Source organism: Tiliqua scincoides, chromosome 3 (assembly GCF_035046505.1).
Source record: "Tiliqua scincoides isolate rTilSci1 chromosome 3, rTilSci1.hap2, whole genome shotgun sequence".
Lineage (NCBI taxonomy): Eukaryota > Metazoa > Chordata > Lepidosauria > Squamata > Scincidae > Tiliqua > Tiliqua scincoides.
Genome location: NC_089823.1, coordinates 143686848 through 143713053, shown reverse-complemented (window position 1 = coordinate 143713053; position 26206 = coordinate 143686848). Strand labels below are relative to the sequence as shown.

At 40.6% G+C, this 26206-nt stretch overlaps 1 protein-coding gene across 2 annotated transcripts in view; it reads left to right on the top strand.

Moving 5' to 3' along the window:
* The window catches only part of BMPR1A (bone morphogenetic protein receptor type 1A), a 91692-nt gene extending 65829 nt beyond the window's left edge, over positions 1-25863 (top strand). For both annotated transcript variants that reach the window (XM_066622532.1, XM_066622533.1), the window contains exons 4-13: positions 3695-3857; positions 5352-5454; positions 6862-6961; positions 10104-10203; positions 11672-11816; positions 14854-15046; positions 15764-16061; positions 16763-16938; positions 20539-20669; positions 21311-25863. In XM_066622532.1, coding sequence (XP_066478629.1) covers positions 3695-3857; positions 5352-5454; positions 6862-6961; positions 10104-10203; positions 11672-11816; positions 14854-15046; positions 15764-16061; positions 16763-16938; positions 20539-20669; positions 21311-21436 — 1535 coding nt within the window. In that variant the 3' untranslated portion in view covers positions 21437-25863. The remainder of the gene's footprint in view (positions 1-3694; positions 3858-5351; positions 5455-6861; positions 6962-10103; positions 10204-11671; positions 11817-14853; positions 15047-15763; positions 16062-16762; positions 16939-20538; positions 20670-21310) is intronic.
* Positions 25864-26206: the final 343 nt, after the last annotated feature.

Sequence of the window (26206 nt, the reverse complement as noted above, 5' to 3'; positions counted from 1 at the left end):
CTCAAACCAGACCTGTATTTTTTTTTTTAAACACAGGCAGGCTGCTAGGGGGACTTGCTAAAAGGGAAATTTCCAAAATAATAGGCTGTGTGCATGCCTATGGATTACAGCCATAGTGGTCAGAATCCTCTACCCAACTGCTTCAAATACAATGATCCCTGTTCAGACACAATATTGAGAACCCAATCCTCAATGGGCTCTGAGCGCTGGTGCTGAGCTCCAGTACCTGTGCTGGGTGTTGAAAACATGCCGTAAGATAGCTCCACAACACCCAGAGTATAAGGTGTGCCTGTGCTGGGCCAGCATCATTTGGCCTGGGCCCAGCACTGGATAGATATCGTCCAGAGCAGGGGTATCCAAACTTTTTGGCAGGAGGGCCACATCATCTCTCTGACACTGTGTCAGGGGCCAGGAAAAAAAAAAGAATTAATTTACATTTAAAATTTGAATAAATTTACATACATGAATTTATTAGAGATGGAACTTATATGAATGAATGAAGGTCTTGCAGTAGCTCAAGGCCTATAAAAGGCCTTGCACAAAGCAAGGCCAACCTTTCCTTTGCTGCCACTGCTGCATCACAGATGTTAAACAGCAGGTAGTGGAGGGAGCTGTCGTCCCATAGCTCAGGTGAGAGGTCGAACAGTCGTCCTCATGCTGAGAGCAGTTGCATCCGGCCAGCATGGGCTCCAGCAAGGCTCTGGAGGGCCAGAGGCTCATTGGAGACTGGGGGCTCCCTGAGGGCCTGATTGGAAGCCCCCGAGGGCCGCAAGTGGCCCCCGGACGGGGGTTTGGGCACCCCTGGTCCAGAGCATGGTAAGAGCTCCAGTGGAGATGAAGACAGGGAGGAGGTGTTTTGGGGACGGAGAGGAACTGGGGCAGGAGGGAAACTGGCAGAGCTCTGCTCTGCCATATCCTGTCCCCCATGTCGGGCTGCAAAGCCCAACACGAGGAGACCTCCGGCAGCCTTGGCAGTGCTGCTGGATACAGCGGTAGCCATTTTGGTGCCTCCAGGAATAGGATCGGGCTGCCTGTTAACTTGATATCAAGATTAACCTATTATTGGGTTTGTCTTTCAAAAACCCTACTTTGGGGAGCTTGCTGATTGTTAGTTAGTCCTTGCAGCTAAAATCTGGAAGCATCCTTTAGGTTTGAAAATGAAAGCCAACATGGTAGTGTAGTTAATAGGTTAGGACTGGAGAGGCATGACTTTTCGTGCTTCGATTTGATACATAATCTAAGATATTGTAGCATACAAGATGGTGCATAATTGAATATTATTATTATTAACTGCTTTTCAACAAAAAGTTCACAAAGTGGTTTACAGAGAAAATCAAATAACTAAGAGCTCACAGTCTTAAAAGATGCAAAAAAAAAAAAAAAACCAGCAGAAAACACCACTACAAACACCACTAGAAAAGACACTGCTGGGGTGTGGAGGGCTGGTTACTCTCCCCCTGCTAAATTAAAGAGAAGCACCCACTTGAAAAAGTGCCTGTTGCCCAGTTAGCAGGTAGTTAATTTCCTTAATTTTGCTTCATTCAGCATTTTGTATATCTTTTCTCAGGCTTGCTTTTTTGATTGGCATGCAAGAGCTATGCTCTTGTTGAATTTAGCCATGGATTCTTTCTCTATGGAGTATCTTTTGTGCTTGACATTTCTCTCTCAGGAGATTCCTTAGCATTTTTTTACATGGGCAGAATTACTAGGCAAAAGTGATTTGCCTAACTTCTGTTGGCATTATTCCTGAAAATAAAAAAAAATATAGTCCAGCCTATACTGTTATGCAAATGGCTTCAAATAATAAGGTTCTTCAAGAAACCTAGCTTTCTTAACACAGAGGATAGATGCTTCTTACAGTTAAGCATGCTAAAGTCTCATTGATTTCTAGTCCACTTAAGCGCTTGATTATTCCAAGCGATTTCCTGCTTAACAAGAAGTGAACAGGAAGGAAAGGGGCACTTTAACTAGGATCTTTTTATGGCTCTGGTGAGGCTTTTAAAAATTAACAACAAAGTCAGCAGAAGAAGAGGAAATTTCAGTTTTCTTGTATATATGTTTATTTGAATAGGCCTTTAAAGGAGGCCTTTATTTTAATGAAATGTTATTGGAGGAAATATGTAGTCCATTCTTGCAAAAAAAAAAAGGCAGGGATTCCATTCTTCTGAACTTAAAATCATGTGTTCTTCATGACAGCATAAAACTGGAAAGCATATATGACCTTGACTCTTGTGGACTTAACATTGCCTATTAACCCATGCAAGACATGATATGGAAAATGACTGTGCTGGTATTTTTACTGCCATATAGATATGAACTCCCTTGTTTTAAATTTAAGATATTGTAGCATATTCATAGATGAATACTGTTTCCTTAATTTAGTTTTAAAATGGAAACTGGCAGATGGAAAAAAGATCCTAGAACAATGCGATGAACTAGATTCCGTTTGTTTGAAAATGTGTATCAACTAGCATTTATATAGAGGCAAGGTAGCTCTATGAATAAATAGAACTGAGTTATATGTGCTGAGGAATAGTATAGTTTCACACTGCATAATTGAATTTCTGCAAGTCAGTTTGTTTGATAAAACTGAGTTTGGTTAATGTGCTCTGACTTGTGGTGAGAAAAATTTATTGACATAGTCTGAAGGCAGAGAATGAAAACCAACTACATGTTATATTAAACACATAATGGCTCTGACATGCTTAGTTTTTCTTTGCTGTCGCCTGTTAGGGGGGTGTTTCCAGATTGGGGCAACTGGGAGGGAGTGTTTACTATTGCTAATATGCTATTTGCCTGAGGGGGGGGGGATTCCTATGCTTGCCAATTGTGTGTTACCCTCCTGAGTTAGATAGCAGTTGTGGTGAGGAGATTGGATTGGGACCATCATGAGAGCAGAGGCTTAAATTCCCCCCATATTGCAGTGCCAATCTAGTCTTGCATGCACATCCTTTCAATTGCTCCTTAGCAGAGAAAAATGAAGCAGGTTGGGACTAATGATATTTATAGCACGGAATATAGTTTGGCCCTGGTGAGAATTAATAATAGAAAGCTGGTATACTTGGAGCCCATAGACTTCAAGTTTACAAAATTGTCAATAAATTCAGGTGCTTTTCCTGTTCATGACGTTCATGACCGTTCATCACAGAATGCCAAAAACATATTGCAGTAGCCTTCATTTATTGCAGAGTTGTTTTTTCTCTTGATCAGAGAAATATTGCAAAGAATAAAGTGGGCCAATCATACTATACTCAGTGCCATAGAAATATTCCTAGCTATAGAATTTTGCAAAATGATAATCTTAAAAAATGGGTAGAACTAAGTGCTCAATAACAAAATGAAAATTTCAAGCACATAAATATCTGAGATAATCAAAGATTCTTTAAAGAGATGCCAACCAATATTTATAGTCATGCTTATTTTTAGACTGATCCGGAAATGCAGTTGGAATTTAATTTCATTGAAATTTAATGTGGTTTGGGTCCACAGGTTAAATAGTTTTCAAGTCAGGGTGTAACTCTTTTATGATATAAGCAACATGCTATGCAAGCATGGTTACGTTTTCCTGGGAAGGGAGCCAAAGCAGAAAGACAATTGGAAGGACTGTAGAGGGGCCTTTGCTGTAAAAAATATCCAAGCCTTCAACACATTAATCTTGCATATAAAATCATTACCTTTCCCCCATGCTATATAGGGCAGAATCGAGACAGTATGCTCCATGGAACAGAGACGAAGACCGATCCTGATCAAAAGAAGCAGGAAGATGGTGTAACCCTAGCTCCAGAGGATACTTTGCCTTTTTTGCAGTGCTACTGCTCAGGGCACTGTCCTGAAGATGCAATTAATAACACGTGCAAGTATGTATTGTGGGAAGAGTATAGATTCTGTTCTCAATACATAAGAAAGAATAAAATAAAAAGTACAGAGGTATTAGATCTTTCCTTGGTTCCCCCTTATTTTTCAAACCACTTTTTCATCTTTGTTTTACATCTTTTATTTGTATGGTGAGTAAATCTGATGACTTTGAAACAGTTCAAAGTTTTAGTATGTGTATTATACACAATTGAATTATATTTTACCTTTTACAACATAGTGCATTTTAGTAAAGTGAAGGGGATTTAGTTTGGTTAAATCTTTGGTTAAGTTAGAATTGTAGCTTCTTAGTGCCCTCTAGTGTGTATGTTCAGATATAACACTAAGCTATGATTAATCCTGGTTAAGCTATGATTAAACTATGATTAATGATTAAAAGCCGAGACATCACCTTGTCAACTAAGGTCCGTATAGTCAAAGCTGTGGTTTTCCCAGTAGTAATATATGACTGTGAGAGCTACACCATAAGGCTGAGAGCCAAAGAATAGACGCTTTTGAATTATGGTGTTGGAGAAGACTTTTGAGAAACCTCTGTACTGCAGGGTGATCAAATCACTCAATCCTACCGGAAATCAACCCTGACTCTTCATTGGAAGGACAGATGATGAAGCTGGAGCTTAAATGCTTTGGTCATCTCATGAGGAGGGAGAACTCTTTAGAAAACACCCTGATGCTGGGAAAAATTGAAGGCAAAAGGAGAAGGGGATGGCAGAGGATGAGATGTTTAGATAGTGTCACAGAGGCAATGAGCATGAATTTGGACATACTCTGGAAGTTAGTGGTAGATGGGGGCCTGGGGTGCTGTGGTCCACGGGGACACGAAGAGTTCGGCACGACTTAACAATTGAACAAACATGATTAATCCATAGTTTAATGTTGCTGTTGTGGGTGGAGAAAATTTATTGCTTCTATTTCTGGAGTATTTCTAGAGTATTTCTAGAATAGAGTATTCTATTTTTATTTCTAGAGTATAACAAATTGGAATTTGATGTTGCATCCAAACTGGCAAATCCAAGTTTTTCTGACCATTGTTTGGTTAGGTTAGAACTCATGCAAACTATGATTTGTGTGAGAATTGGAAATATTGGACTCATGCTTCCTCTTCACATGCTTTGATAGTTTCTAGTTTGGGATTTCTCCTTGTGCCTGAATGCACCAAATCCCAGTTAGAGCAAACCAAGATTTGTGGGTTCAGATGCAATGAAAAATCTCAGTTTGTATCAAAAGATGGCCTGATCATTTGATACACTGACTTAATCTCAAAAGTCCAGTTCAGATGTTACATGAAATTGGGGTTTGGTGTGTGACATAAGTGAGCCTCATGTAGGAAAGAGAAAGAAGTTTCCTATTTCTGCTGGTAGTTTAAAACTGACTGAGATTTGGTGTGATGACAAAAACCAGCAAGTCATGTCATGAGAAATAAAATCAGTTGAATCCAGAACAGTGTTTGGAAAGGTGAAGTCATTCATCTATTTCAGGACTAACGGACATTGCTTTGCCATCATTGAAGAAGAAGAAAATGGAGAAATTACACTGGCTTCAGGCTGCATGAAGTATGAAGGCTCAGACTTCCAGTGCAAGGTACTCAGACCATTTTTCAGTTGTCTCAGAGAGATGAAGGAAAGTGGTTATTAATCTTTGATCATTTAAATTGCATATCATGCCTGTTACTGTAGTGCTTCTAATAAGCCAAGGACCAAATTCTGCAAATGTGTATCTGTGCTTCTAGTTCACATTGATAAGGTGAATTGGCTCTGCACTGTGACATTCTCAACTGTGTTTTTCCCCAAGTAAGCACTGATTTAGACTGGAGGTTAGGGCTTTGAGTTGATTCAATTTGTCTCCTTAAAGTGGGAAGAATGCATTTTTAAATAAGCACAGAATTTCTCCCCCAACCCATTCATTCTGTCTAATGAAGTGGTTCTCACTGATAAATTTTAAGTATTTGCTATGCATTTCACAGTATCCTACAAAATTGATATCATTTTATGATTTCTAATCATAAAATTAACATTACAGATCCGCCCTCATTACCTGACAGTTCGGTACCCACAGATTTGAATACCAGTGGATTCTGAACTCACAGGGTCTGCAGCCTGCTGAACCCAACAGGAGCTGTGCTCCAGTCTGGTCCAGAGGCCCTTCTAAAGGCTGTGGAGACTGCTCGTGACCTCCCTGACCCTCAGAAGGCTTTGGAAGGCCTCCAGAAGTCCAAAAAGCATGACTTCCAGTTTTTGGTGAAAAACCAGAAGTTTTCTGCCCTCTGAAAGCCTCAAAAGTGTCTCCAGATGCTGGGTTAGGAGGCTTGAGCTCCCTCATAATCCACAGATTCGAACATCTGTGGATTTTAATATTCATAGGAGTTCTAGGAATGGAACCCCCATGGATAATAAGAGCAGCCCTATAGTATGTGAAACACTTTGAACACTACATACTTTATGTAGTTGAAATCCTTACAAACAATGCTAAAAGGTAGTTCTGTATCATTGTTCCTGTACTGCAGACAGGGATCTGAGACTGAGAGAGTGTGCCTTGCTTAAGGTTACCTTGTAAGTTCATGGCAAAGTAAGATTTCAACTGGACATTTCCTTATTTGTAATGTTCTCTCAGCCACTGCACTACCCTAGCTCTGCTGACTGAGGGCCCAATCCTATCCAACTTTCCAGCACCAGTGCAGCCACAATGCAGCCCCAAGGTAAGGGAACAAATGTTCCCATACCTTGAGAAGGCCTCTGTGACTGCCTTCCCAACACAGGAAGCAGTGCATACCCCGTAGGCACATCAGCACAGGCACTGGAAAATTGGATAGGATTGGGCCCTGAGATGAGAGGTAATCAGTTTTATTGTCTTTCTGGTTTATTAGTAAAAGACACACATTGTGCCTGCTTCCTGTTTCAAAATTAATCTTTATCTGCTGTTGCTGTTTCTGTGTCAGCTGAGCATTATTTGGTATCTGTGAGAAAAAATGTATTTCTTTTTATTCTATAGGACTCTCCAAAAGCACAGCTCCGGCGGACAATTGAATGTTGTCGGACAGATTTCTGCAATCAAGATTTGCAGCCCACATTACCACCAATGATTGGTAAAGGTACTGTGCTTGCTAATATTCCGTGGGAAAGAGTCTAGGATTTCTCTCCTTTACTCTGCAGCACTTCATTCTGGTGATGCACCCTGAATTACTGCTTTGGAAATTTCTTGCAAACAATATATTAATATTTCTATGCAGCAAGAGGAGCTGTATAGTTAGAAGCCAATTGAGAAAGATCTGGTGCAGGGGGTACAGTCCACATCAGGTGATGTGCACAGGGGGTAACACCACTACTGGCCAAAATTGTTTAAATCATGGTTTTTAAGAATTATACCATCATGTTATATGTAATTTGATTCATAGTTTTCTGCAGAATGCAATGAATCAAACCTCATTGAAATATCTCTATTCTATCAAAGGTTATAGCAAAAAAAAACCAGTGGGGATGGGGCGATGATGGGTTGCCATGCCCGCTGCCAGGGGTGTTGCCCCTTCCACTGCATGGAAGGAAATCCATCATGGGGCGATGTGCTTGTCTCTCGCACTGGGTGACATAAATTCTAGTGACGCCCCTGATCTGGTGCATGCATTGAAGCACTTTTGCCACTCAGATTTTTCGCTGAGCAGTTTTTATAGTTTGGAGTATAAATTTTCTTCCCTTTTTAAATTCTGATCTTCAAAAAATTCGAGATTTAATGTTCTTACATTATTTTTCTTCTCATCTGTGTTACAAAGGTACATTTCTAACTATGTTGCAAAAAATAATAAAGGATCAGAAATTTGCAAAGTAAAAACTCATCCAACTATGCTGATGAAAATATAAATTTGTGTTGTTTTTTGTGGTCAGTGACACTGATGGGACCTGCACCTATGCAGAGCATCTTTGGGAACTGGAGCTCACCCCTCTCCCCAAAGAGAGATGCCAGTATTGGAAGGGGTATAGTGAATGCCTTTCCACTCGGGTCTCTTTTGGTCCATACTTGAATAGTAATTGGGGAGCACTTTGCAGAAACATTCCTATTACATTCTGTAGTCAGAATTTCTATTTTTTTCCTCCAATTTTTCATTCTTTGCACTAAAGCTTTTTTGAGGAGTTAGCATCCCTGTAAATGGTCCATCAGTGTGACACAGTTGTGACACCGCCTCCAGACTTTCAGTAATCATGTCATCATCAAACTTCCACATTGCCAAGCTCCATGGTGCATGGAACTTGGTTTGGAGGTGCGTGGCCACTTGGCCGCACACCTAAGAGGGAACAGTCATGCGTCTTTGGAGCAGTTGCCACTGCTCAAGTGGTAGATTTGCTTCCTCAGGAAGGAATACTGGTGTCCCTTGTGCTTGGGGTGGGAGTTTCACAAAATGTAGCCTATCAGCACTACCAATTTGTCATTAAATAGGTGCACCAGCCATCATTTTCATCTATCACCTTCCTTCTGGGAAATCATGAACCTTAGTTCTTAGGTTCCCAGAGTCCTCCTATGTGGCATTGGAAATGGTGTCACGATGTGTATTGACTCCAGCTGCCAATATTGCACCATTTTTTGAGTCAGAACATAGTCAGATAGTGTCCACCATGACTCCACATGATTTCCTGTAAGAGTTTCCTCTGTCACCCAGTTGTCCAATGAACTACGAGCAACTTACTACTCGTACAGCTCATACTACCAGCAACTTACTACTCATTGGGGTTGTGACTGTGGGCCAGAAAACTAGCACAGTCATTTGTATTGTAGTAACTAAGGTGATCACACTTTCCACATCATTACACCTGTTTTTCTCCATCTCCATATCAATGTGTCTTCTCTAAATAGTCTGGTTGTATTACAACTAATGTGAGCATCATTTCCTATTACTGAACAAATTGCCCAACCCCCCTTCGAGTAGTGTAGAATTGAGTTAGGGTTTTCTGCTGTTCTGTTCATGCTGATACTCTGTACTGAATTTCACATTTGCTCCTCAACTCACCTATGCTTGAGGAGAGTGGAGACCAAAGTATCTTTAAAGGGGATATGGTAGGTTGCCAGTCATCTGCTCATTACCATCATTTTCAACAGCCTGTGTACAGTACACAGGGACAGATGTCCTGTCCTTCAGCATTCCACATGCTTGCAATCTAGTATGTATTGACCCTGTAGATTATCACTATACAGTGGTGCCTCGCATAACGAATGCCTCGCGCACCGAAAAACTCACAGAATGAAAGCGCTTTGCGATTTTTGGTGACTCGCACAACGAATTTTAATGACCCGTGCTTCGCAAGATGAATTTTTTTTGTTTTTGTTTTGGTTTGTTTTAAGGGGGGGATCTTCATGCCAGTTTATGTAAGTAAGTCCCATTGTGCTTGCTCCCAGGAGTGTGCACAGGAATACAGCCTTCAAACTCCCCAGTCAGCATCCCCCCCATCGCTCATTCACCCTCTCACTGCCCCATTTCCTTCACGTTTCCCCCCATGATCATGGCAAAAGCAAGCAATTGAGTGCAGCTGCTCTGTCCTCCTCCCCAGCTTAGAGCACAATCCTGTGCGTGTCTCCTCAGAAGTAAGTCCCATTGTGCTTCCTTGTTTCCCTCCATGATCACGGCAAAAGCAAGCAATTGAGTGCAGCTGCTCTGTCCTCCTCCCCAGCTTAGAGAACAATCCTGTGCGTGTCTCCTCAGAAGTAAGTCCCATTGTGCTTCCTTGTTTCCCTCCATGATCACGGCAAAAGCAAGCTATTGAGTGCGGCTGCTCTGTCCTCCTCCCCAGCTTAGAGCACAATCCTGTGCGTGTCTCCTCAGAAGTAAGTCCCATTGTGCTTGCTCCCAGGAAAGTGTGCACAGGATTACAGCCTTCAAGCTCCCCCACTCAGCATCCCCCCCCCCGTTTTTGAAATCCTCAGTACAGTATGTATGCCTTTAAAGAGCACTTAATAAACACTTTGTAAACCAAATTTGACTTTGTTCTGACTTTTCTTGCCCATAGGAACGCATTAATTAAATTTCAATGCATTCCTATGGGAAAACGCGCTTCACAAAACGAAAAACTCGCATAACGAAAGGACTCGTGGAACGAATTAATTTCGTTATGTGAGGCACCACTGTATGTGCAAAACTTGTAATTGCAAATTTGGGAGAACGAATTGTAAAGAGTTTTCTCATGTTTAATATCTCCTGGAGAGAAGTTTTCCTTTGATTTGATTATATTAATACTGATTTTTTTATTCAGATGGTCTCTTTGATGGCAGCATTCGTTGGATGGCTGTACTCATTTCAATGGCAGTCTGCATAATAGTTATGATCATCTTGTTTAGCTGTTTCTGTTACAGGTAAAATATCTTTACTGTTTCCAGTTTTTTAATGCATAATATGAAAACACTACAGAATGTCTGCACTTGCTCATAAAATGCATAAAATGTTCTACAGGTGCACCAAAATTTAACATGGTTAGATTAACATCACTGTGAAAGCTAGCACTTACATGGAGTCTGTTCTTGTTAAGGTGGATTAAAGCAGCAGCAATGGTATCCCACTGACATGAGAAAAACCTGATGCCAACATTGCAGTGATGCAACGCTGGCGTCATGACTGTATTTGTTGGCATAAATATTTAAATAAGGGTGTTACAGTCCTGATTTAGATTTGAACTGTTTACCTTGATTTGGATTGTATAATGCTGTGCAGAGTAAGAGCAGGAGGGGAACCTACTGTTCTTTCTCACTCAGCTCATCATGCATAAAAGATGAAAACTTGAGTGGGAAGCTCACATTTATATTTGAGTGGCCTTAATATCCCAGTCACAGGTTTCTACAGGTCTGCTTGCCTTAGAGAGTGTGTTGTCATCCGCTGGCAAGGCTGATCAGACAAACCCCAACTTTTCTCACTTTGGAGAGGGCAAATAACATATCTGTAGTTAAGCTACGTTTCAGAGGGCATAGTGCAGCTTTAGGGAAGATCCCTGTCTACCTCTTCAGCTCCAAGGCTGAGGCTACTGTTTTGGTGCTGGGCTGTTGAGACTCTGTAAGCCTTAAGTTACCTAACATTTTAGTGCCACAACCCACCTCTGCGATGGGTTGTGACATGATGCTCAAAGGTGCTCTGCAAAGCATTCCTGGGAGTCTCCGGAGGCTGCTTCTGTGTCATGCCAGGCCTGGAACCCACTCCATTGGCCTCTGTGGGGTCTACTCAGACTCACGCCAGAAAAATCAATGGGACAGGTCCATGTCGATCCGGGATGCGGGATTGGATCTGAGAAGGGGGTTAGAATTTGGCAGCCTCTGCTGTCACCTCCCCTTTCACAGAACCAATCCACCTTCTTGCTGCCCTGTCCCACTTCCCCCGCTGACTTAAATCGGTTGATGACCATCGCCGCTGCGAACATCCCACTGGCACACCAGCAACGTACAGCTTTGTTTGCTGCTGGAAGCCCTTCTGCAATTGCCATAAGGCAATCTTTGCTGGCAGAACACTTGTTCCATCAGCAGTAAGGTCCTGTGGGTTTGGACCATAATGCTAGCCAAAATATAGATCCCCTGGTCAGTAACAATAATATAAGGGTAATACTGATTTAAGCAAAAGTAAGATTCTTTGGTTTTGTCATCTAGTTCTCTGTGCAGTAAGAAAGGCAGAATTGAAAAGTAGAAAATCATGAGGGTGAGCAGTTACATATCAGTGCAAAAATTGACAAAATTTACCATTGCAAAATAATTTTGCAGTTACTCTACTGTATCCATGAGTGTTTCCTTTAATAATATGTCATATCAAGGTGTGTATATCTTCAGCTTTGTATTTTTGCAGGCATTATTGTAAATGGGTAGCAAAGAGACGGCGTTATAATCGTGATCTGGAGCAGGATGAAGCATTTATTCCAACTGGGGAGTCACTAAAGGATCTTATTGATCAGTCACAGAGTTCTGGCAGTGGTTCAGGACTTCCTCTCTTGGTGAGTTAGTGGTTTCATTATGATTCTGCAGTTGAAAGTTTCTTATTTTAAAATGTGCCAGGGAATAGAGAGGTGTACATGTGAGGAAGCTGTCTTTTCAGCCCCTTCTGAACTAGAACTTCATCCAGTTTCCCCTACTTCCTGTATGATCCCATAGAATGTGGGAGGCTTCTGAGCAGGAAATTCGCCAGTCAGAGCAGATTTTTAAATTTTAACAAATTTATTTGTGGGAGATAGAGAAAAATGGAAAAGATTCAAGACATATTTAATAAAGAGAAAAAATGATAATTTCTGTTAGCTTGTCTGTACGTGATGGAAAGCCTAGACAAGTCCTAAACCTCATAAGAAGAGCCCCGCTGGATCAGGCCATAGGTCTATCTAGTCCAGCTTCCTGTATCTCACAGTGGCTCACCAAATGTCTCAGGGAGCACACAAGACAACAAGAGACCTGTATCCTGGTGCCCTCCCTTGCTTCTGGCATTCTGAGCTAGCCCACTTCTAAAATCAGGAGGTTGCACATACACATCATGGCTTGAAACCCGTGATAGAATTTTCCTCCAGAAAATAGAGAGCGAGATAGTTTGTCTAATCAGATTCTAGAAGTCAGTAAAATGTTTTCTCCTTCTGATTATGAAGATTCATTGAGATAGGTTTTCTCATGGAGAAGTGGAAAGTCTTTAGGGTTGAAGTCAAGGAATGGTTCTAATAGAAATGGGGCAAAACAAGTGAGGAGCATATATGTACCCTAATGTAAATGATGACTGAAGCAAATTATTAACACACAGAATTGAGTGGAATGTAAATATCTCCTGTCTTTTCTGAAGAAAACTTCCTCTGTACTTATTAGACTTGACAATAAGGTTTCTGGGACTAGATGGTTGTTACACAGGCTACGAATGCGAGGGTGGACTTTATGAGATCAGACAAACGTTTAAACAGAGTAGTTAAGGAGTCAATATGTGGTTGTTGAAGAAGAGATCCTTGTCCTGTTCTTTTCACAGTGAGTGTCTTTAAGGTTAATATTTTAGATTGTGAACTTCAGTTATTTAAAAAGAAAATGAAAAATTGAGGCTCCCCCCCCCACCAATTATGACTTATTACATTGAACCTCCAACTTAAAGGACCTTGACTTAAACAGACTCCAGAAATAATGGGTGTTGTCTGCTTCTTTAAAAGCTAATCATATATGTTTTTGCACATGTGTATACGCATGTCAATAAATGCATTCAAATTTAATGGATGACATTAACGGACCTCTCCTTTACTGTTGACTATATTAAGAATACTTTTAATAATAACTGGTAAGTAAAATTGCTCCTTTTCCCCCCACTCCCCTTTGTCCTTCTCAGCCCAGTCCCACTCCCACCTCACCAAGCAGCTGTTCCTATAAGCTTTATTTATCACATTGACCCATGTGTAAGTCAACCCATGTTTTCAGGGCCAATTTTAAGGCAAAATTATTTTGACGTATACATGACTGTATACAGGGAGCAGCTGCAGCAATCATTGGGAGAGACACTGCACTGTAATGAATCAAGACTCCAATACTCTTCTATGACTATTCATTTTACAGATACAGGTCCAGACTATTTATACACAGTTTTTTAATACATGGATTTGACTCAACACAAATGGCCCCTGCAAATGAGAAGGAATGTGCTGATCCCTGGAGAAGGGGAAAATGCACCCCTTTAAAATCAGTTTCAAAAACTGAACAGTCCTTTAACAATAGCTTCCTTAATGAGAGAGAGAGAGGCTGGCTGACAATCCATCAGTCGTCCTCTCTCCAGCGGACCTCTCCCTTCTCCCTGAGCACATGAAAGAAAGGTGATCCTTTTGCATTGGTGAAGGGAGGGGCTGAGTGAAGCACCTTTGTAAGCTCTTGGAGGATGACTGATTGATGGATTGTCTTCTTAATGACTTTTATCTTACATCACAAAGGTCAGCAAGGCTGTTTTTAAATCACTGGAGCAAAGAAACTTTGTTTTTTAAATTGATTTGCTATAGTGCATTTTTTGCCATCCACCTGAGTGCTTGGAACAGAACCCACGCAAATAATGAGGCTCAACCTGTATTTCACTTTTTCCTTCCCACAAAGGAGACACTCAAAGTGTACTAAGACAGTACAATAAAAAACAAATTCAATACATAGTACCAGCCAAACTAAAACCACAGAACAATGTCAGAATAGCTTAAAAAAACAGTGAAACAGATCGCTATAAAGTTAGACCCCCCAAAAGCTTAACATAACCAGAACAACTTCATGTGCTAGTGCAGAGGTGCCCAAACCCCGGCCCTGGGGCCACTTGCAGCCATCAGGGCCTCTCGGTGCAGCCCTCAGGGAGCCCCTAGTCTCCAATAAGCCTCTGGCCCTCCGGAAATTTGTTGGAGCCCACACTGGCCCTATGCAACTGCTCTCAGTGTGCGGGCAACTGTTTGGCCTCTCAAGTGAGCTGTGGGATGAGGGCTCCCTCCACTGCTTGTTGTTTCACCTCTGTGATGCAGTAGTAGCAGCAAAGGAAAGGCCAGCCTTGCTTTGTGCAAGGCCTTTTATAGGCCTTGAGCTATTGCAAGACCTTCATTCATTCATATAAGTTCATATTTAATATATTCATTTATGTAAATGTATCCAAATTTGAAATGTAAATTAATTCTGACACGATGTCAGAGAGATGATGTGGCCCTCCTGCCAAAAACTTTGGACACCCCTGTGCTAGTGAAATGGTGATAGTGATGAAACTAGCCTTATACCCAGGGGCAAGAATTTCCATAACCTCTGTGCCACTGAGGAGAAAGTCGTATTACCAAGCACATCTCTGTCAGTAGAAGCACGCACAAGAAAACACTCTCAGTTGATCATGGGGCAGGGTGAGGTAGCCCTTCAAATACTGTGGTCTCAAGCTAACTATCATATTCCATAGAAGACTGCAGAAATATTTAGCTTCCGTTATCATGAGATTATATTTCTTTCTAAAAGCTGCCAAACATTCTACTGGTGCTTCTAGAATCGGTTTAGTGATTTCAGATTTTTTTTTAGGTCCAGCGGACTATTGCTAAGCAAATTCAAATGGTGCGGCAGGTTGGAAAAGGAAGATATGGTGAAGTGTGGATGGGTAAATGGCGGGGTGAAAAAGTGGCAGTAAAAGTATTTTTCACCACAGAGGAAGCCAGCTGGTTTCGAGAAACTGAAATTTACCAGACAGTTCTCATGCGCCATGAAAATATACTTGGTAAGTAAGAAGATGTTGTTTTGAATGGGTATATAGTGACATCCTCTTGAAGATGAAGTGCAAAACTTTTATCTTTTCATTCATAAAGTAATACTAGGTCATATGCAAAGCATCCATCCTAACATTTGAAAGGGCTGACAAAACGTTTCTGTTGTATTCATTTATTAAAAGAGATTTGCTCTCTACTTATTTTAAGACTTGGGATTTATATTCCATAAAACTGAGTGCATAGGCAGAAAAGTGGTACTTTTATAAAGAAATGAACTTGGTGTATTCTCATGTTTCAGTTAAGAGATTATGTATACACTATGTGCCACTTTTCATGGAGTTATTCCTATTATCTTCAGGAAAATTACTCCAAAATAAGGGACTTGAAATTTGTAGCCTGTATTTGTTTTTTAATTTACATCCTACTTTTTTGCCAAACTATAATCAAACCATAGTAATCAGGACATAAACCTACCAAACAAATACAAGAACCACTAATCAATCATTACAATAAGTTGGCAACGGAGAACAAAATGACTGGGGCGCAATCCAGCCCTTGACTTGGGCTGGTGCAGGTCCCTTGTGCCGGGCCAGGAGGGTTGCAAACATGCCATAAGGCATGTGTCACCAAACATGATTTTAGCCTACAGAATAAATCCCTGATGCAACATTAATTTAATGATTTTAGTCTTGTGTTATCAATACCAATTATGTCCCTAAATTCTACAGGTTTTATAGCAGCAGATATTAAAGGCACGGGCTCCTGGACCCAGCTTTACTTGATCACAGATTATCATGAAAATGGGTCATTGTATGACTTTTTGAAGTGTACCACTCTGGACAACAGAGCTTTGCTCAAACTGGCTTACTCTGCTGCTTGTGGCCTCTGCCATTTACACACAGAAATATATGGAACACAAGGCAAGCCTGCTATTGCTCACAGAGACCTGAAGAGTAAAAATGTCTTGATAAAAAGAAACGGAACTTGCTGTATTGCTGATTTGGGCCTGGCTGTCAAATTTAACAGGTAAATGCTCATATCTTGTCTCTGTATAATTGCCGTGTTTGTGGGAGACATTTATGCATCATTCCAAAATAAGTGTGATAGATTCATTTGGCTGGTTCACAGCAGAAGATTAAAATTGTTGTGTATAAAAGTACTGTATCTGAAAGAACTAACACAAGACAAAGCTTTAAGCTCCGTTTAAATTACACCTAATGTAACTAATGTTGTGACTGAACAGTTCAGTCAGTAATATGAATAGTTATGCAACAGTCTACTTCCTACAGTTCCTCATGCAAGCTGCTTAAAGTACTCATTAATTGTAGATCTGTTTGATTTTGGAGTGTTCACATTAACTATATTGTAGTAATTTTGTACTTAAAAGTGAAGGGAGCTCCATAGTTTGTAGGACAAATAACTAGAGCAGCAATTTTCAACCAGTGTGCCACGGTACATTAGCATGCCACAAATGACCTGCAGGTGTGCTGTGGGAGTTTGGGGAAGGGTCATTTCTTAGTAGGGCCATTGGGGGATGTGACCCCCAACTGGCAGTGCATTGTGCCTTGTTAGTTGTCAAAAAAAAAACTGATCGTATTTCTTGACAATTTTAGTTCCTGTCAGTGTGCCATGAGATGAAAAGGGTTGAAAATCGCTCAACTAGAGTAACATTAAATTCTGTTCTCTGTGTTTACACTGTTAACAATATCACTTTTTTTCTAACATAGTGATACAAATGAAGTTGATGTCCCTTTGAATACAAGAGTGGGAACAAAGCGTTATATGGCACCAGAAGTCCTGGATGAAAGTCTAAATAAAAATCATTTCCAGCCTTACATCATGGCTGATATCTATAGTTTTGGCTTAATAATTTGGGAAATGGCTCGCCGTTGTGTCACAGGAGGTAAATCATAAATCTTATCTTCAGATACAAGATTGTGTATGTTGATCCTAACACAGTGTTTCCCAAAGTCAACCTCCTGATTTTAGAAATGGGCTATGTCAGAATGCCAGATGCAAGGGAGGGCACCAGAATGAGGTCTCTTGTTATCTGGTGTGCTTCCTGGGGCATTTGGTGGGCCGCTGTGACATACAGAAGCTGGACTAGATGGGCCTATGGCCTGATCCATTGGGGCTGTTCTTATGTTCTTAGTCCTCCTTAGGAGGAGGGAACCATGAAAGTATTTGCTGGGGTGGTGGGGGTTGCTGCAACGTGATCTTCAGGATCACATTGCTCCTGGGGATGGGAGGAGGCTTTTCACTTACCTCCAGCCATCACTGGAGTCCTGGGAGGTCCGGGGGGGGGGGTCTTGGCAGCCCTCTGCAGGGCTTTCCAAGTGTCTGTGAGTCTGAAAAATAGGGAAAAAACAGGCACTTCTGGTTTTGTCACAAAAACCAGAAATGCCCATTTTTTCTTTTTTATAGGCCTTGGGGAGCTCTGCAGAGGACTCCTCAAGCCTCTCAGGACTCCAGGGCTGACTGGAGGTCAGTGAAAACTTGCCTTCCGTCCCTGGCAACAGCATGATCCTGGGAATCTCATTGCTACCTTCCCCCCTCCCCGCCCCTTAAAGGGACATGTCCAGTGCTTTCTTGGCAGGTGGGTCGTGACCCACCAGTTTTGGAACCACCGTCCTAACATGTAATCCCAGTGGGACAAAACTTATTTGCTTTACTGCCTTATCAAAAGTTATCTGCCTCTCAGGTAGATATTTTTTCTATATCTCCTTCCTTGATTTTGCTCCACTTTTAATAGACTAGCTAGCTAATGGCCTCTCAGTTTCACAGACATGATTGAGAAAGGGCTTGTATGTTTGGGAAAGGGCCAGTTCTAGTTTGTTTACCTTGTCCAGCAATTTGGTTCATATAGCTCACCTTCCCAAAGGCTGTAAAGATCCAAATGCCCAGAGAGGAAAAAAGAAGAGGGCCCAGGCCAAGGAGCTCATACCATTAGCTCCAGAAGGGTCCAGAGCTGGGGCTGAGGCAACTCTGTTTAATATTTTCTAATTTTCATTGTCAGTTGAATATTTTTAAATTGTAAGCAACCTTAAATACTGGAAGGTGTTATGCAAATATCATAAGTAAATCAATCCCTCAGCAGCTTTCTCTTTGTATCTTTCTTTCTTCCCTCAACAATTAGGGGCTACTTTAAAAAGTACATTTTGTATTGCCCAGAACAGATTGTCTAAGCAATGGAACTATTCTTGCCTAGAGTGTTTCATTTATTACCAACAAGTCCTCTGGGAATGTTTGTAGCTTTAGTCCAGGTTTCAACTGCTCAGCACTAGGTGAGCTTATGCAGGGAGGAAGCAAAAAGGAAAGTTGGTATTTCTCTGTACGTAGAGTTCCACAATCTTCTGCCAGTGCTTTCTTTTCCCACCATCAAACTTGGCTGGACTTAAAAGGTTATAGGAAAGGCATTTTGGTTTTATGAAGTAGCTGCATTTTAGTTACATATGTTCATTTGCACTATGTTCTTTAGCCATTTACATCATGGTACATCTTGGACATGACAAAGGTACAGAAATGGTGGATCTTGCTTATATCTGTCTTTTGTGATTGTCTCTCTTTTAGTTCCTTTATTGCTTCTCTTTCCCTACTCATGTGTCTGCTAGACATTCAGGTCACTGTTAGCTTTACAAGGGTTCCATTTCCCCCACTTTAAACAAGAATATTTTGTCACATTTGTACCCCAGCCTTCTTTTAAGATGCACAGTGCAGTGGAGTCAAGGTTGAAACAGCCAAATATAAGTTTTGAAATAGGAAAAATGAACCCCCCCCCCCAAGACCAGACAAATGTGCAGTTATTCTGTGAGAAAATACAACCATGAGTCACATTCATGAATTTCAACCCTCAGGGAATTTACAACCACCCATTCACTGCAATTCAGGTGGTTCTTCATGGCAAAAGTCATGCTAGTCTCTTCTCTGGCACTGCCAATCATCCTTCAGTAGACTTCCCGTGTCTGCATGTATCCCAGCAGCACTTGCCAGGAGATTTCAGGAGCTTCCCCCAAGGATTTGCTCTTCTTGAGAGCAGTTAATGTCCTGCTCCTGTCAGTGACAGCAGAATTCTCATACTTTTTGTTTATTGCCAGCACACGTGACGCACTCCCACATGAGCGAGCTGCCAACAACTCCTTGGGGCTTCCAAGCAAGTAGGCAGGGTATTGTACCCCAAAGCAGGCACATCCTTCACACCCACACTGAGAGGGGCAGACAAAAATTACAATTCCAGACATAATTGTGTGTGTCTATACAGGTGTGCCCCGGTATCCACGGGGATTCTGTTGTGGAACCCTCCGCAGTTTTAAGCCCAGCGGGCTTCCCCAGCCCTCCTAATGCCTTTTAAAGGCATAAAAACATCACTTCCGTTTTTTAGCTGAAAACTGGAAATAGCGTTTTGTGACCTATAACAGTCATTTTGAGCATGGCAGAGGCAGTGGGCAAATTGTGTCAGTGGGCTCAGAAGACCCTCCCAAGGCTCCGAAGAGCTCCCCTCACCTCCAGAGCTTGATGGGGGGGGAGCCGTTGGTTTAACTGAAACCACAGATACGGGATCTGCAGATATGTGGGTCCCCTGTACACCTCTGTGCACTTCTTTGGGAGTATGCCCCATTGAGCACAGTTGAACTTATTTTTCAGTAGGCATGCATAGGATTATGTCTTTGAATGTGTCTTGTGGAGAGGTGTCTCTGCTTGCCTGGGGAAAAGGTGCCTGCTGTGGCCTCTGACAACCTGGACTGCCATCATAAGCACACCTGTCCCTGGATTACACTCCAATTAACACAGTTGGCATAAACAGCAGTAGCCATGGCACCTAGTCACTTTCCCCCTCCAGGAGGAAGAGGATTGAAGTACTAATGAGAGGGGGCTCCTTTGGCTATCCCACTTCTCTTCTCCCCTCCCAGATCTCAGCCAACAAAAGATCAAACAAAAGCTACTTTTGCTGATGTCTCTCCTCCTTTTCATAAGTGAGGGGGTTGAGGACAGCTATTCTTTAAAACCAAAAACAAAGGTGAGCAGTGGTGAAAGAGGGCTCCAGCAGGAGTCTGACAGCATCATCTCACTGCCTCTGAGGTCATAAAACTCACAGATACTAAAAACTGCAAAAGTTTTCCTGTTGCTGCATGTTCAAAACCTGCATGGCAGTTTCCGAACTCATTGAGTAGAAAGGGAAAAAAAAGATACTTGGATTTTCCATTGGGGGAGATGTCTCACCAATAAGGAAATCAACATGGGTTTTTGATTCAAACATGCAGTTATTCTGTAGCAAACGTCCATCTCAGTGTGAGTTCTTTGCACATTTATTCTGGGTCTAAGAGTGAAGTCCTATGCATGTTTACTCAGAAAGTCCCACTGTGTTCAATAGGTCTTTCTCCCAAGTAAGTGTGCTGTTTAGCAGTATCCTGAGTAAGAAACTGGTTCATTATTACTCATATTTGTACCACATGGTTTACTTTTAAAAAAAATTTTTAACAGACAAATTTTTACCATTTATTGGCAGGTATTGTTGAAGAGTACCAGCTACCCTATTATGATATGGTACCAAATGATCCTTCTTATGAAGATATGAGAGAGGTGGTATGCGTTAAGCATCTGCGCCCAGTAGTATCTAATAGATGGAATAGTGATGAGGTAAGCAAGTCAAAAGAATGACATCTGGTTAAAGATTCTTATTTTTTTTCAGTGCTAAGAAGATTTGAGCCTTCTCTTTGAAGTGATGGGAATAAATTCATAGTTGTCTGGATAACTTTTCTGCTGATTCATGAATGGGGTTTTTCACACATCTTGACTATCAGTCGCTTCACATGACCTGAGTTTTTTGACATCTTGAGCACAAGGATCTATTTCTTTGTGCTCAGCACTTCATTTCAACTGTCTGATCAAATCAATAATAATAATAAATAATAATAATACAAACAAACAATAGTGCAAAAACCTCCATATACCCAAACAGGGCAAATTATGAAAAGAAGCAATCTAAACATACAAATTATTCCAATATGCATTATTTCAGAGTTTGGGGTTTATGGTTGTATTTTCTGGGATTTTTAGCTCAAAATGCTTACTACTTTGTTCAGCAAACTGCCCTGTGTCTCAGAATAAATAACAGTAAATTAACGTTTATATAGAAGAATGTTGTGTTATATAATTTTTAATCTTTATCTAGCATAAATTTAAACTCTTGGATTATGCATAATCAACTCAGTGTATTTAGCATGTTCTTTCATTTGTATATATGTTTGTATAAGAGTCTCTTTTCCATTATATTTCAGTGTTTAAGAGCAATACTGAAGTTAATGTGTGAATGCTGGGCCCACAATCCTGCCTCTAGACTTACAGCCCTGAGGATTAAGAAGACTCTTGGCAAGATGGTAGAGTCTCAAGATATCAAGATTTGACAATGAAATGTTACTGAGGAGTGAATTTTGGACTCTTAGAGCTTTTTCACTCAAGCAAGTATAGGGTCTGGTGGGAAAGGGTGTGTATGTCTGAATTCAGCTCACTTCCTCACCACACTTTTACAGGCTGCTAATATTCAATCTTATAGGACATTGTAGAATATGGTATCCCGTGTACACTATATGGTAGATCGCCGCATTTTACTTTGTTTTGAGCTGCATTGAGATTTTCATCACACTTTCAAACTCCCATAAAACTCTGAGTACTGAATTACATATTCAGATTATAGTGCTTTCTGTGAAAGCCTTAAATTAAAGTGACTACAACAACAGTGGGGGAAAAATAAGCTTTTTGCCTTCTACCTGATGATATCATACCAAGTCTTGGTGAAATAGCCTGCAGTTTTGAGTCTGGGGTACTATGTAATTTGATAATTCCTTTTACAGTTTTGTGTATGTGTGCCAGGATTTTTCTGCTTCCATTTGGAGTGCCTAAAAAGTTATTTAAGTTCATGCAAAGCTACCATTTTCTTCTGCAATGTCTTGGCCAACAGTATGAAACCACTTTGAAGTTTAAGAAAATTGATTACCATGTTCTTTTTGTGCTGCATGGAAAAATTATTCAAGTTTCATGACCAAAAAATCAAAAAAGATTACAGTAAAGCTATGCAGTAAGTCACCTTCAAGTTTGATGAGAAAAACATACTATGACCCAGTTCATTTTCCCTATGCTACGAATTTTCTGAAGACTGAGCACACGGCGTGAAACAGTTAAACCTCTCTGATAATTTAAGTGCCTGTAATCTTGTACTGTAAACTGTACCCTGGCTAGCTTTAAAAAGGGAAATTATTTATATACTGTTTAATGTACATTTTATTTGCTAAATTCTTGCTTTTTTGTCTATGTGTAAGTATACCATACATGGATTTGGAAAAATGGAGTTCAAGTTTGAGCTGAAACAGGCTGAATGTGACATGCAGAAACATTTAATAGTCCATCAAATATGCACATGGATACTACAAAAATGTTTAAGATTCCCGTCAAGAGGCATTCAGTAAGAAGCTTAATGCAATACTAGTGTGAATTCAAATAACAATCAAGTGTGGGAATGTGTTTTATTAAATTTTGCTTTATAGGTTTGCAACAGTAAATGGTCAAGCAAAAGATTGCAGTATTTTTTAATTTATATCTTGGTGTATAAATTTTATTTAACATTGCCTTAAGTCATTGCTTTTCAGTAATGCCTTTAAGTATTAGTACATATTTAGCTGAACAGTTCATGGGTGCATAAGCTATGAATTAATTTATTTTGATCACAGCAAGTCACCAACAATATTGTGCCACAGATCTCAAAAGGATTTTTTTTCCGTCCATTGCCAAGGAAAGTAATCAGGCTGTTGTAATACTTCTCTCTTTTTTTTATTTTGCACAGCTAGCTGGTAAATACTTGGCATAAATCACCCCAATTATTAATCTAGAGCAGGGGTCTCCAAACTTTTTGGCCAGAGGGCCGCATTAAATATCTGGCGTGGTGTGGAGGACTGGAAAAAAATTTTAAATATAATATTTAAATTAGAGATGGAACTTAGATAAGTAAATAAATGAATGAATGGGCTCATTCATTTAACCTCTCTGGCCTTTAGAACACCCTCCAGACACAATCAGAGCACAGTTCTGGTCATGTTCAGTTGAGTGGGCCAGAGGCTTTCAGGGTACAAGAGGTTGGCCACGGGGCAGAAAGAGGCTTGCTGCGGGCCGCATCTGGCCCCCAGGCCGGGGTTTGGAGATCCCTGATCTAGAGCAATGGTCCCAAACTTTCTGCTTTCAGGCAACTCTTTCCCCATCAACTTGCCTGTTGGGTAATCTCTTTTGGAGATGTAGGAAGCTCGCTCTGTTCATATGGGACACTAGTTAGGTCTGTTGGGCTTCGCTTCTCATGAACTGAGTGCACACTCTGTTTCTACTGTTTATTTCAGGAAAAGAGCGGTTGTGTTGGGCAAGCTGTCTCCTAGGGAAGCTTGTCTACTTGTGCTGATCTCCTTTAAGGCGATCCCCAGAAACATACTTTGACATATGTTATATTCCTTAAAACATATATCAAACACTACTGATCTGGGCTAATTTCCCTATCCTTAAAATTCAGTTTTAACAAATATTTTCTACCTTATGAGTTTACAATTTTGCCTTAGGAGTTTTCTTAGAAAATTTGATAAGGTGTATGTTTTCCATATTTCAGAATGTATTCTTGTTTAAGTGCCAGGTAAATTGGATGGCTTTAACAGTAGTGCATTATGTTCTGAAATTTTAATTTCAGCATTTGACTTGAGAATTAAAGAAAATAGTCTAGCAAATTCCAATACTGAATCAGAGCCATTGTTCCTAGAGTCTAGTATATGAACTAACTTTTTATAACACCTATGGGCTATTGGATGCCCCTTAATTTCAGCTTTCTATAATATACACAAAATGGCTCTGCCATTTCACTTTCTTACTAGATCTATCAAATTCTTTAAAGCTATGCGATGAATAAAAGTGAAATAATTTGCCTCAAAGTATTGACTGTACTAGTCTTGCAATATTTTTTTCCTTTCCAAAATTTCGTGTTACTAATAAATTCACACTCTTGTTTTTAGCTCAACTGTGCATGCTGCTATAATGCCATCAGTTATATCAAATGAGAAACAAGTATCACTAAAGCAAGCCTATACAATCCTTTTTTAATTTGGAATTATTCCCCATCTTCCTGGTAATTTTATGTTCTGTTCTTCTTTGCCATTGGTTTCCTGAGCTAGAAAAAAGATAACTTCTAGTCTGTCCTGTTCATGCTATGTCTGTATACAATTTGAAATGTCTTATTGGTTCTTTATCTTCTAGTTCCTCAGACGTACTTAAAAACCATAATAAATCCCATCTATTTTGGGTGTTTTGAGGTGCATCTTTAAGAGCTGTACAGATCACTTTACTGAGCTGACCAAAGCAGTGCCCAGACTATTTTGTGTGCTTACAATGATATCTTACAGTAGGGTAAGATGCTTGGGTATTTCATCATTGTGCTTTAGTTTGCAATTGAGAATGGATGCAGAAAACTATTTTTACCACACATCTGCACTGGGTGTAGTAAAATCCTTCTCACCATTTACCAGTGATAGTGCAGATATCCAAGCTCCCACTGTGTGGTTTCATATCCTTGTCAATGCCAGACTTCCTTGCTGGCAGTTCACAGTTGCATGGAGACATCTCACATAATGAGCCATTCACATAAATGACTGGCTGCACAGTGCAGCTGCAGTATAGAAGCACTTTCAAGTGGCGACCACACTGCAGCCATGTAGCAAGAAGTGGTCCTTAATGTGGCAAAATTGAACTAGATGGAGTTCAACATATTTGACAACATTTCTTTCCAACAGGTATTGCCTTTTGGCCAACAGGATTCTGAAGCCTTTCTTCCCATAGTAATTTGAGACTTTCATATGTATAGTTGCCATCTTTTTGTTGCCATTGGTATGAGCTTGTTTGTTTTATTTTATTTTTAAATGCGTGTTTGCTAATGTCTTCCATCATATACTGCACAGAATATTTGTGCCTTGGAATTATGTTATTAAGAAAACTTTCCATCTAAGCAAAGAATTTGTACTTTGAAGTCTTGAGATTAACATGACAGTTAATTAAAAGTATACTGTTTTGATAGACATTCTGAAGCATACTTTTCAACTGTCCCTCTTCTGGGAGAGGCTGCCAGCGTTGTGCAAAGTGACACTCCAGGGCTTTTTGTGCTACCCCTGAGAGTTTGGAAGAAGCAAGTGGAACTTTATCAAAGTCAATCAGAACGATTGGTCTGCATTAATAGTGAATAGTACTGTGTTTTATATTAGTTGAATGGAAATGAATGCAAACTACCATTGGGAGATTTGTTTTCTTGTCCAAAAGTGTTCCTGAAGTTATCAAGTTGAGTAACTCCTTCTGTTCTGCTGCATATTTTTTTGCCATTAGTCTTCATCATATTGAGCAATTTACTAATTGCACAATAATCTTATAATCAACCAATAATGAAAATATATTCTCCAGTGGTTCCAGGATGGCGCAGTCTTAGCATGTGTTTCCAGGTTTTGGGAGTGGGGAGGCTCGCAGGTGGTGTCCTGTGGATATCCCCTTTCTTATAAGTTCACCAGGTTTTCCAGTTCCTGTTGCTGCATGGAGGAGTTCCTGGCCCTGTCTGGGGAAGCATGGGCAGATCATATGACTCTGCCTGCTACCAAGAGGAGGAGCGTCTCACATGCTAAGCCATCCTGGAACCATTGAGAAAGAGTATTCATGGGTAAGACCAAATTTTCCCATTTTCAGTATCACAGATCCAGAAGGTGTACCACATTTTCAATAACAAAGCAACCCTGTAAAAAGTGTGCAATTCTTACCGGCACTGCAAAAAGCAATCAGCTTCATGTGCAATAAAACACCTCTATAAATATCTACCTTTCCTGTTTGGCTGATGTCACCTGTTCCTTGGTCTAACAACTTTATATCGCCAAAATCAACTTCTTTATGAACCCAACAAAGACCACCCTTGTCTGCTTCAGTCACTAATGTGCTCAATCTGTTCTCGTCTGTTCTCAAAACCTCTCTTCATAAGCACCTTCCTCCAAGCAGTTCAAGCTCTAAAATTCCACTGTGCTATGTTGATTGTATTTGCATTGTGTAGTGCATGGAAACTTTTTTCAGGATCCCCCCCTCCCCAGACATGAGCACTAGAGCCTTAGTGAAGAAACCGTAAA